Source organism: Colius striatus, chromosome 12 (assembly GCF_028858725.1).
Source record: "Colius striatus isolate bColStr4 chromosome 12, bColStr4.1.hap1, whole genome shotgun sequence".
NCBI classification, from domain to species: domain Eukaryota; kingdom Metazoa; phylum Chordata; class Aves; order Coliiformes; family Coliidae; genus Colius; species Colius striatus.
The window spans coordinates 14,111,242-14,123,178 of NC_084770.1; the positions used below are offsets into that span (position 1 = coordinate 14,111,242).

An 11,937-nucleotide genomic window follows, 5' to 3' on the forward strand; every position below is an offset into this window, starting at 1 on the left:
CTCTCAGCTCCTCAGCCCTTACTCTACACCTGCCTTGGAAGAGTCCTGGTTAGCAGTGCTTTACCAACTTTGCTCGGTGCTGCTTCCGCTGGGGTGCTGAGCAGCTGGGCCCAGGCGCTTCCAGTGGAGCCGGGGCTGGTTTGCCACAGGAGCAGTGATGGAGCCCTCAGCTCCATGGAAGAAGGGGGATGGAGGGCAGGAGCTGTGACTGTGGTGTGGCAGCAGCCCAAGGTGTGTGATGGCCTGAGGAGACAGCGGGTGTGCAGGTGAGCTGAGCCTGCTGCTGGGATGGGAGGGCACAGTGCAGCAAGCGCTCTGCAAGTGCACATGCTCTGTGCTTTCAGAGGCATTGCAGTGTGTCCCTGAACTCATCACCCAGCCCCTAAAAATCTCTTAAATCCTACATCCATGCACACGCTCAGTCACCTTCCCAATCTTTAAAAACTGCTGGTGTCACCTTGCCTTGGGGCAGGTCTAATGACATGTGGAGAAGTGTTTCCTCACTTGCTCAGAAATGTGTCTTACTAGCTGCAGTTGATCCTCTTGCTGCTTTTTGAGAGAGTGCTTTAGCCTCTGGCTGCTCTCTTACCCTCCCAATGCCATTCACAGCTCTATAGCATATCCTGCCATGGTTCCTTCTCTGGGCTGAAGGTCCTCGCTTGCTCGTCTCACCAATGAGCTTCTTTAGTTACTCTTGTCTTCCTCCACCTGCATCTTATTAAGGGACAGCTGGAACAGCACGTACTATTCCAGACACAAATGTGCTGTGGATTTATAGGCTGCCGTGCAATGTTTTCTGTTTCCCTCCCTATTCCTTCCCCACTAATACAGTAGTTTCAGGATGCTGCTGGCCCAAAAGCTGCTGCTCTCACCCGGCTGGTGGCCTGGCCCTGGCAGCAGTGCTGGCCTGTACCACAGCCTGCAGGACCCCATGACGTGTGCAGGGTGAGGATTGCTCCCTCCCCACTGTCTTCAGGTCCACTTATATTTACCCATTTTGATGCTTATGGATCTCTGCTGGTTTGCCTGACCCTAAGGTGGCAGGACCAGGGCTGGTGCCTTGCTTTGGCATGCTGCTGCCAGGACTGAGCCAGGCACGGGACTGAGCGTGTCCAGAGACAGGCACTGGAGCTCGGGAAGGGTCTGGAGCGCAAGTCTGATGAGGAGTGGCTGAGGGAGCTGGGGATGTTTAGTCTGGAGGAGGCTGTGGTCACTCTTTACAAGTACCTCAAAGAAGGCTGTAGTTGAGGTGGGAGTCAGTCTCTTCTCCCAAGTAATGAGTGATAGGACAAGAAGAAATGGCCCCAGGTTGTGCCAGGGAAGATTTAGATGGGAGAAGAGGAAGATTTTTTTCACCAAGAGGACTGTCAGACACCGTCCCAGACTGCCCAGGGAGGTGGTATTTAAAAAATATTTCAGAGTTCTTAATAATAGACTCTAATGCTGGATTTCTGCATGGAACCACTGCTTTGTGTGCCTGGCTGTTTTAGAGGGAAACTGGTGTGTGAGCAGAGAGAGATGAGTTCCTCTATTAGATGGAGCTGAATACGTTGTCAGATGCCCCAGCTTCAATTTATACACTGGCTGCAGTGGGGACAGTTCTGTTACAGAAAATTGATTGGCTTGTAGGGCTTGCTCTTTGTTTGCAAAATATGGTGATGGAGGGTCAGTGTGATTTATTGTCTAGACATTAGGTTTATTTTCAGCATTCCTCATGTAGTCTATACAACAAGCTAAGTAAAGTACCAGTAGGTAAGCCCAAGAAGCAGGGCTGGAGTTTAAGGGTGCTGATTACACGGGGGGTATCAGCATTACAAAAAAAAGCAAGAGGAGGAGCAAGGCAAAGAGAGCACTGAAAGGGGAAAGCTGGGACACAGCTTTTGTAGAAAATTTATAATAATCCAAGATGCTTTTGCTGGCTAGGCAGTGAGCTACCTGTGTTGTGAAGTGTGTAACTAGGCCTCAGAGGTTTTTTCCCAAAGCTCCTCTTTCCTGAGGCTGATTCATATCTGCCCTTATTGTTATCTGCTCTGTTCACATGGGTGGTTTTTTTTCCTTTGTTAGTCTGTTTTCCTTCCTTGTTTTTAAAGAATAGCTTATCTGTGTGCCCCAGCAGGGTGTGCCTCACAAAGATCACAAGCTTTTTTACAAGGAGCTAAAGCCAGCCTGCTGACTACACAAATATGCTGAGGTTTCCAAAGGTAGGTACCACATGGCCCTTGCAGCAGGCAGAGATGGCAGGGAGATGTGCACCGGTGGGACTCAGCCGGGGCCGCTGCTGACAGGCAAGTGTGCTTACCACATCACCTCATCTCAGAGAACTACTGCTTCTGTGTTGCAGTGCTCTTCATCCCTGCTGCTCCGTGCTGTGAAGGACAGCAGCAGTCTGACACAGAGGTGTTTTCGGACACATAGATTGCATGTTACACGGTCACGAGAGCTCAAGCCTTGGAGTTGGAAGATGAGCCTTCAGCTGAACTCTGCTGTGATGTGAGTGACCTGGGATTGGTCACACAATGCTTTGTCACACTTTGCCTGTCTCCTCTGGTACGTTATTACTGCATACCTATGTATCTCACTGGGTTATTGCAAAGCCTGTGGAGATTGAACTTGTTCTAAGCCTTAGAGTACACCCCTCTTGATACTGAGGCTCCAACAGTGGGAGCAGGAAGACACTCATTTGTCTATTTTTACTTTTTGTTAGGAACCTTTGCAATGGATGACAAAGCAGACTCTCTGACTGTGCATCTTCTCGCCAACTCGGGACACTCACTGCTGCTGCAGCAAACTCTGGATCGTCTGCTGGAGTGGGTCTGCCCAGACATTGGCCTTTTCCTGGTGTCTGAGCGACCTACTCCCCTCAGATGCTATGAGAGGCACCGTAAGAGAGGCTGCGGCTTCCCTGGAATATCTGTTCTCCTTTTCCTACACGAGGGCTTGGGAGAAGAACGGATTTTGCAGGTCCACGAGCAATTCCAGCAGCCGCCCTGGCGCTACCAGCGTGCCCGGATTGCTAATGGGCAAAGCCACCCCTACGCCCCAGCTCACCATGACTTCTACAGCCTGGATGACCAGCTGCCTGTGTGGGGCATCAGGAGGGTGCACTGTGGCCCCGAAATCCTGCGTGTCACCCTCTACTGCAGTTTTGATAATTACGAGGATGCAGTGAGGCTCTATGAGTTGATCCTACAGAAAGAAGCAACTATGCAGAAAAGTAACTTCTGTGTCTTTGTGCTGTACACAACCCAAAACATTGCCGTACAGCTCTGCTTGAAGCAGTTGCCCATTGGGGTGGCTACTGAGCCCAAGGACTCAGTGGCCTTGCAGTTCAAGGTGCGAGAGATGGGACAGCTGGTGCCTCTCCTGCCTAACCCATGTATTCCCATCAGTAGCACCAGGTGGCAAACACAAGACTACGAAGGAAATACAGTTCTGCTTCAGGTATGTGCCTGTGGGGCTCCAAGAGGAGGGTTGGATTGTTGTTGGTGTTTTGCTGTTTGTTCAGTTGTGTGTTTTTTAAGGAAAGCAGGACTTGTTCAAAATGGAAGTTCAGATTTTGCTTGTTGATGTTTCCTTTTTGAGTTTCTGAATGCAGTGATCTGTATCTGCCAGTGCTGTGGTGCTGCTGGGAAACAGAACACAGGTCATAGTATCACTTTGGTTTATACCATTAACATCTTTACTGCTTGCCTGAAATTGAAAGTATGAATGCTTTTGGGGCAGACTAGTTTAACATCTTCCCTTCTCTGCCTGTGTCAAATGATGAGGCAGGCTGTTCTAGTTCTAATCAGTCACAAACGTTTATAAACAGTTACAAATGTCTTTGAAAGCAGATTTTGGCACCCGCAACCTGATGTATTTTAAGTATAGTGCTGATACGACACTGCCTGCAATAGATTTGATGAGCTCCCAAGTGAGTTGCAGTTGGGTGAAAGTGCCAAAGAGAAGGGTCATCTTTGCCTTTTTTGTTCAAGTAGGTGGTTCAGAGGTCATATAAATACAAATAAACAAAACCCAAGAGCCTGGGAGATGATACTCAGTGGGAACTGTACACGTGAACAGTGGGCAGTTGAGCTCAGGGTGCTTTCTGCCCACTGTAAGAACCCCTCCTAGCTCTCTTTAGTTTTTCATGTAATTTGGATATATTAATAATTTGCCATCCTGTGGGAGTTTTTTTTCTTTTTTTGCTTCCAGAGCTCATTTGTTACAAATCAATTACTCTGTATGGCCTATATTTATTCTACTCTGAACACTAATCCTCAGGGCAGCCTTTGCATACTTCTCCTTCAGTATCACTTTACGAACCGCACTGGACAAAACCCTGAGCATCAGTCCTGCCCGGAGCAGTGGATTTGGGCTAGATGACCTCCAAAGGTCTCTTCCTAAATTACTCTGTGGTCCTTCCTGCTATAGATACCAGGTCTTTAAGCTGTCATATACATGAATTCACTGTCAGGAAATTCAGAAGCATTTCTGGGGGTGTAGCCATGCTGCACCATGCTCCTGGTGAAGGAAGCCAGAGTCCACTTGAACTTGTGTCCGTGCTTCATGCAGCAGGCTGACAGCCTAGTGTGCAGCACTTCATTCTGCAGCTCTTTGGTTCAGACTGGCAATCTTTATTCTAAGTACCTGCAAATGATTTATTTTTCCCCAACTTTGTGTCTTATTGCAAACCAAATCCAAGGGTCTGCTCCTGGACTGCCAACCCACACAGACTTGTCATTGCCCCCTGAACCTGCAAGAACTCTTTTCTTGTTTTTATTGGTGAAGAGATAACTCAAGATGCCCAGTTTGATAAAGAAGGAAATAAACTCTGAAAAATAATCTCTGAAGTCACTCACTAATTGCTATTCTATTCTACCGTGTCCTTTCTCTGAGTGTTTACAGGAGACCTCTGTTGCTCAAATTTTACAAGTTTAGCCTTAAGACTCAAGAAGGAGTCTTAAGCAGGAGAGTAGAACTATCTCCATGTGCTGTTTTGTGAATAAAGCCCTGAAACACATCCTCATCCTTGCAAAGGACTGGTGAGGTGGGTGCCTTAGTCTGGGCTGCTGTCCCCAGAGGCAGCAAGCTCCATAGGAGCCAGCAGGACATGCTCAGCAGGTCCTTGTCCCATTGGCCTTACTGGTCTGATGGGTGTCTCCGCCCTGGATTAGTGTTGGTCCATGTGTTGCCCACCCATCATAGGAATGCCATTTGATTCAGAGCATCCTGAATAAGTTTATTTCCAAAAACAGCCAGTCTGGATTTGCAAACATGAAGGTGCTCTGGCAGATCTGATGCCTCCAAGGTTCTGGGACAGGCACAGCTCTTTGTGTCTGCTGTGTTTAGGTCACCTGCAGCAAATCTGTTGTGTGTGGGCACTAGTCCTGAGAGCGTGTGAAAGCTGCCCATGAGGACCATGGCACGTGTGTGCTGCTGTCGGGGAAATCCCAGGCAGAGGTGTAAGAGCTTGATAGGCACAACACAGTGATTCAGTTTGTCTGGCCTGGGCTTCAGCCACAGCTGGCCATAGGGAAGAGCAAGAGGACAAGTGTATGTGTTGCACCCTACTGGTACACACCTGAGCTACCTGTTCTAAACTCAGTCTTCTGAAGCCAACTGTGGCAGCTTCCAATGACTCTCCTTTCCAAATGTTTATCCAGTCTCCCCTTGAATCCATGTGAACTTCTTGTATCCACAACATACTTTAGCAGGGACTTCCCCAGGTCTGCTGCCACCTTCCTTTGATTGAAACTGGCTCCAGCTGCCTTCATTTGATGGCCTCTGCTTTTTGCATTGCAAATAGCAAGGAATGGGCAATATATATCTGTTTCTCTGTGTGTCTCTTGATGTTTTAGCCTTTTATCCTCTCCTAAAACTGTTGCTTGTTTGTTTGTTTTTTTCCCCAGGCTAAACATTCCTAGCATACATGATTGTTCCTTTACTGTACTTGCAGTTCCTCTTGCCCATTTCTGAGCATTTTCAGCTCCATTCCCTGCTCTGTGTGATGCAGGTGAGGGACAGGCATCATGGCTCAGCTTGGGACCAGAGCTGCACAGTGCATGACAATAGTCTCTCTCTTGTTTGTGTGAGGGCACCAGTGTTTGGTCAAGCTAGAACGACATGTTGATGGGGTTGTCTCCACACTTTCTTCACAGGTTCAAGATGGCCCCAAGCACCATGGAACAAATGTTGGGCTTTGCCATCAGCATAGTAACGCAGGCAATGAAAATATCCTGCAGGACTCTGTCGCAGCCCCCCTCCCTGTGAAGCGGAGTTACCCTGGGCACAGAAGCCAGGAGCTCAGAGCCACAAAGGGCAAAGCGAAGCCCGACCCAAGCGAGGCCGTGGCTCCGGAGCACACGGGCAGTGTCCTCCGCAGGCCCCGCTGCGTGTCTCTCAGCAGCACAGCGGCACGACCCAGGTGGGCCAGCAGCTCGCTGTGCCGGCAGATGAGCAGCCAGCTGCAGGCCCGGCCCCGGGACAGCCGGGCCGAGACCAACGTGGACACCGGGCTCGCCGTGGCGGCTCCCGCGAGTGGCCGCTGCCCGCTGAGCCGCTTCTCCAGGGACCTGCGGAGCAGCCTCCTGCTGCCCACGCCCGCTGTGCCCTCCCCACACAGCGCCCAGCGCCTGCTTGCTGCGGCCTCCAGGACTAAAGGAGCGGGGCAAGCCGCTTTGGGCTGCCACTCGCCAACGCCACTCGCCAGCCCTGCCACCAGAGTGGAGGATGAGGAGGAGGAGTTCTTTATATGACTGAACACAAATGTGCCTGAGGGACTGGTCACTTCCCAGTGACAGCGGGGTGCTTCTGTGTGTGGTGTGCCCCCTGTGCTGTGACCACTGATGCTCAGCTTAACCACTGTGGCAACAATCCAGTAGCAGGTTCACCAAAGCTTTCTATGAAAAAATGCTAAGGAGGCTGCAGGCAAAGCAGGAAAAATAATGAGGGGACTGGAACATCTTTCTTATGGGGAAAAGCTGTGGGATCTGGAGCTGTTCAGCCTGGAGAAGACTGAAGGAGGACCTCATCAATACTTACAAGTACCTGAAGTGTGGGTGGCAAGGGAATGGGGTGACACTTTTTTCTGTAGTGCCCAGCAACAGGACAAGGGGTAAGGGGCACAAGCTGGAACACAAAACATTCTGCTGGAACATGAGGAGAAACTTCTTTGGTATTGGGGTGAGGGAGCCCTGGCACAGGCTGCCCAGGGAGAGTGTGGAGGCTCCTTCTCGGGAGGCTTCCAAACCCGCTTGGACATGTTCCTGTGTGACCTGATGGAGGTGAACCTGCTTTAGCAGGGTGTTGAGCTGGATGATCTCTAGAGGTCCCCTCCAACCCCCACCACTCTGGGATTCTGTGATATTATGAAAAATAACTCTGTATTTACAGAACGATTTCTCTTTTTTAATGCAGAATAGATTAAAGGATGATTGTGCAATGAATAGGAATAAGCTGTATGACTCCCAGAGCTGCTCTAAGATGCTAAAAAGTAGCCAGTGACACCTTCAGATGGAAATAGAAGGTGCAGTTTGCCTAAGCTGCCCAAGCAGCTGGATTCCCCCCAGGCGTGGAGGCTCATCATCCATCGCTGGGATATATGGGAACAAGGTAGCAGCACAGTCACGGTGCTGATTTGCCTCTGGGTTCCTTCTAGCTTCCCCTGTTGATGGTATTTAAAAGCTATCAATGTTAATTTTACGCAAGATGTGAAATACAAGAATGTTCTTTTAAAATATTTTTGAGGGAAGAATCTTCTAGGGAGATCTTTTCTCCAAATTAGCACAGTGCACACAAAGCAAACACTGGCAGGGAATAGTTTGAGCTATGTTTATGCTCCAGGAAGATCTGATGTTGCCTTTTCATGTGACATTTAACAAAATAAACCCAGCAACAGGCCAGGCTTGGTTGGACCAGTATGCAGTTACCAGCAGGCAATCCTAATTGGGTTTTAATTAGCAGAAGACAAGAGATATTAAGAGTCCTGGAAGGAACTGCTGAATGCTGGAGAGTAAGAGGGACAGGAGGAGTGAAGCGGTGTGTTGGCAGCAGCTGCTGAAATAACTGCTGATCAAGATGGGAGTTTGTCAAGTAGGACTGAGTAAATTTGAAAGGGAAAGAGCATGGGGAGGGCATGACAGAGGGGAGGTTGTTACAAGAAAAAACAAATCTGATGCTACTTACCTTCTAAGCAGCACAACAAATGCTGTATTCTCCTTAAATAGATCTGAATTCTGCTTTACCCAAAAATGTGCACTTGTTTGCAGTGTGCCTTCTCATTGCCTCCTCCTACCCACGACTCAGGTTTGACAGGCAATGGCTTTGTGTGGCCCAAGCAGAGGTGGAGGGTGATGGGCAGCAGCAGAGCCTTCCCGGGGGCACAGCCCACGCTGCACTGCATGAACATCCTTACCTGGGGAGGTGCAGCCCCCCTGGCTGCTGGTGGGCTGTGAAGCCCAGGGGCAGTAGAGAGCAGGGCCATTGCTGGGTGTTGGCTGGGGCTTTGGGAAGGCCCAGCACTTTGGGGAAGTTTGAAGGTGCAGTCCGGTTGGTCTGAAGAGCTGCAGGGGGAAACAGGGCAGATCCTGCTCTGAGCCTCCACACTCCCACAGCTGGTGCTGCTCTGGAAGTGATGCTCATCTGCCCTTTGATTCAGGGGCCAAAACCTGCAGGAAGCTGAAGAGGACACTCATCTCGCTGGACACTCACCACTCCCCCAGTGTTTCCATAAGCTCTGTAAAATGTGGGCTTTGTAATAAATCATACTGTGATGTTTTGTATCCATAAGGGTGATCATTAATCTTAACCCCACACGCTAGAAACGGCCAGTGCTTGTCAGAGCTGGAGAAAATGGTTGATCAGCTAGGGAAGCAGCAAAGAGGAGAGCCTGCAGGGGGTTGGCACTCTGGGTTTGCTATGGTGTGTGTGAGGGTGGGCTGGGAGGCATAAGGAGAGAGAAGGAGGGGGATCAGGGTAGGGCCTATGAACACAGGGTTACAGCCCCACAGTGGGCATGGATGGGATAGTCATGGACCCAGGAGTAATGCCAGAAATGGAACTTCTGGGAGAAACAGTCTCTTCCGTGGACTTCACTCTGCTCTCTCATACCAAAGCTACTTTCAGCGTAATCTCATTTCACCTAAGAGGGTGCTTAAGATGGTCAGTATCTTAGCATGGGGGAAATGCTACATCATTTCTAACAAAAAAGAGAAGAAAATGATACGTGAGGTTCAGCTGCCTGCAACAGATCACAGGAGAGAAGGGCTTCAAGTCAAAGGAAAACTGCCTGAAAATATTGCTTGTAACAGTGAGTATATAAAATCCATTTATATTCTGGTGGAAGTGGTTCTGACCCAGCTGTGACCATCAGGGATGAGGGTGCTGTGGATACCCAGCTGCTGATTCCTCTGATGGGCACCTTGATGGACTGCAGCCAAGGTGGCCAGCATGGGCTGGCACCCACCAGGGAAGGTTTAAACTTTGAGCTGTGCACTTTTTGAGGCTGGTGGGCATCCTGCATTGTGCTGGTCTGTCTGTCAAGCAATGTGGCAGCCAGCAGCAGGAGCACTGCCCGGGGACTCCTGCCAGCCAGGCTGCTGGGTCACCCTCTTCCCAGGAGAGAGCAGAATGCTGCCCTAGCTGTACTTACAAGGAATGATGGTGAACAGCCTGAGGGCAAAGGCTTTTCTCCAGGGCAGTTGCACAGTCCAGGTGATGGAGGGAGGAAAGAAATATATACTTGTGGGAACAGGGTGCATGCTGAGAATGGGGCCACTGGCAGTGGGGGTCAGAAGAGGGAGGGGAACTTGCTCTGGCATAGCCTTATCCCAACCCACAGAGGCTGCTGCAGCTCCTTCTGTTATTTTAGCCCTTGGCTACAGATACGGTGTCTTTTGTCTCCTTTGAAGTAAGCAGAATGGTATTTCTGAGGGATGAGTTGCTGGGCAGGAGTGGGAGCACTCCCCAGTGCCTGGATACAGCACAAAGGCAGGGGTGCTCCCCCCATGCCTGGCATGGTGTCACGGGCAAGCACCCAGGCAACCTCAGCAGGCACTCGGCCAACCTCTGCCTCACAGCCACTGCAGTCAGGAGTGATGCTGCAGGCTTGGCCTCGCCTGTTAGGAAGTTGGCAAGCTTGATTCTTTCGGGGAAGCAAATACTGAATGCACTCTTTCCTGAGTTTGGAGAGAAAACTGGCCTTTGTGAATGCCTTGGTAAACCCTGAGGTAGCCAGCACGCACAGCTACGCTTTGCAAGCTGACACTGGTGGGTCTGGGGTGGGAACTTTTCTCTCAGCTCAGGCAGGGTATTCTCCATCTTGTGTTGGTACTGTGCTCTGTGCCCAGGACAGGCAAATCTTCACAGCCACTTGGTGGAGTCAAAAAAATGTTGCATATATCAGAGATGCTGTGTTTGTACTGGGGACAGGAACCAGAAATAGCTGAAGACGAGTGTCAAGTCCAGCTGTATTGGGGGCTGTGCCCTGGATGCTCTGGGCACCCACTTGCAGCCCAGGCATTGGGGGCTGTTGCTGCCAGACACATGGGCAGAGAGCACAGTCGCTGGCTGGTGGGTCCCTCCTTCACATGCATGTGTCTGTAGTGTAGATTTTGCCCTAATGCCTTTCTGCTGCATTGCTCGGGCCCATTCAGCTGCCCCATCCCCTGATCCCTTGGGCCTGTCACAGTATTCCTGATCCCCTCCCTCTTCTCTCTCTCTCCCCATTTTCTCCATCTCGCCATGCTGTTGCAGTTTCCTTTCCCTGTGCCTAGCAGTGGCAGCTGGGGCAGGAGCTGAGGGCTCATCCCCGTGGCACAGCTCTGCCAGGTGCCCGCCTGGCCAGGCCTGTCCGGGCCTGCCGTGCCCTGCCCGGCCCCTAGGCAATGGTGTTCCCACGGGTAGGCACCGGGCCATGGTGTTTCTTCAGGTGCCACAGGGGCCTGGGCACAGTTGAGCTCTTTACCCACCTTCTAAACCTCCTCTGCACCCGTTGTCCCCTCTCACCTACCAGGAATTGAGGCTTTTAATCCTCCCATTAACATTAAATTAACCTGATATAGAAAAGAACACTGGAGATACCAATACCAATTTATGTCCCATTCATTTTCTCTGACAACAAAGCAGTTAATTAGAGAGATCTGTCATAGAGTTGATGGGGAGAATAGTCTTTCCTTACCACGTTTATAGTTTTGATGGCAGCCTCAGACACCAATGCTCTGCCATTTCTTATGCAGTTGTTACTGTCTGTGGAGTGTAAAGAAAAATTAAGACACAGAGCCGACATGATAATTAATAAAGAGATATTGCTAGAAAAAGCTGCAGCACGTCAGCTTTTTAGCTGTGATAACAAGAAAATTAAGTCGTTAGTTTTAGCTGGGGGCGATTTGATTTCAAAGGTTAAAAAAATAGACTTCTCCCTTTTCATCAATAGTGAGGACTGAAGGATCCCTCCTGGGTTGTGATGAATTCATCCTGTTGCCTGTAATGACACCATTGTGGGAAGCGGGTGCCTTGCCGGGCAGAGCGGGAGGCGAAGCAGAGCACTTGGGGCTATGCCTGTACTCACAACGTGCCTCACCTGCAGTGGGAATTAGGAAGCTCAGGGTCCCTTTGGGCTTTGCTTTCCCTTAATAACAAAGAACAGAAATGTTCTGCTGAAACCAAAGTGAAGTGAGGGAGACTTTTGGGTGGTGAGGGAGGCAGAGGGCTTCCTCAAGGCACTCTATGTGGCACACTTTTGCTCCCCAACAGCATGCCATGGGGGTTTTGCAGTTCACCCCTCTCGGCACAGGAGCAAAGAAAGTGTGTTTTGAGATTGGATGGATGCTCTGTGGCCCCTTTTGCCCTGGGTGCTGCCGTATCTCAAGCTGAACACCCCAAATCCTTAGTATCTCACTGAAAATAAGTGTCAAAGCTATTTCCCTGTCCTTAGAATATAACAGCAGTTATAAAGAA

The 11,937-nt window shown here is 50.1% G+C and overlaps 1 protein-coding gene across 1 annotated transcript; it reads left to right on the plus strand.

Moving 5' to 3' along the window:
* Window positions 1-2,221: 2,221 nt before the first annotated feature.
* FAM124B (family with sequence similarity 124 member B) lies at window positions 2,222-8,753 on the plus strand. Its single transcript, XM_010209447.2, has 3 exons — window positions 2,222-2,547; window positions 2,705-3,441; window positions 6,141-8,753. Exons 1-3 carry the CDS (start codon window positions 2,517-2,519, stop codon window positions 6,735-6,737), a joined length of 1,365 nt encoding a protein of 454 aa, XP_010207749.2. The 5' UTR covers window positions 2,222-2,516; the 3' UTR covers window positions 6,738-8,753.
* Window positions 8,754-11,937: the final 3,184 nt, after the last annotated feature.

Bases quoted from the DNA above. Each gene is read 5' to 3' on its own strand.
- FAM124B (XM_010209447.2), top strand. From the start codon at position 2,517: ATGCTTTGTCACACTTTGCCTGTCTCCTCTG. The intron at 2,548-2,704 runs GTACGTTATTAC...ACTTTTTGTTAG, and splicing joins CACTTTGCCTGTCTCCTCTG to GAACCTTTGCAATGGATGAC. The intron at 3,442-6,140 runs GTATGTGCCTGT...CTTTCTTCACAG, and splicing joins GAAATACAGTTCTGCTTCAG to GTTCAAGATGGCCCCAAGCA.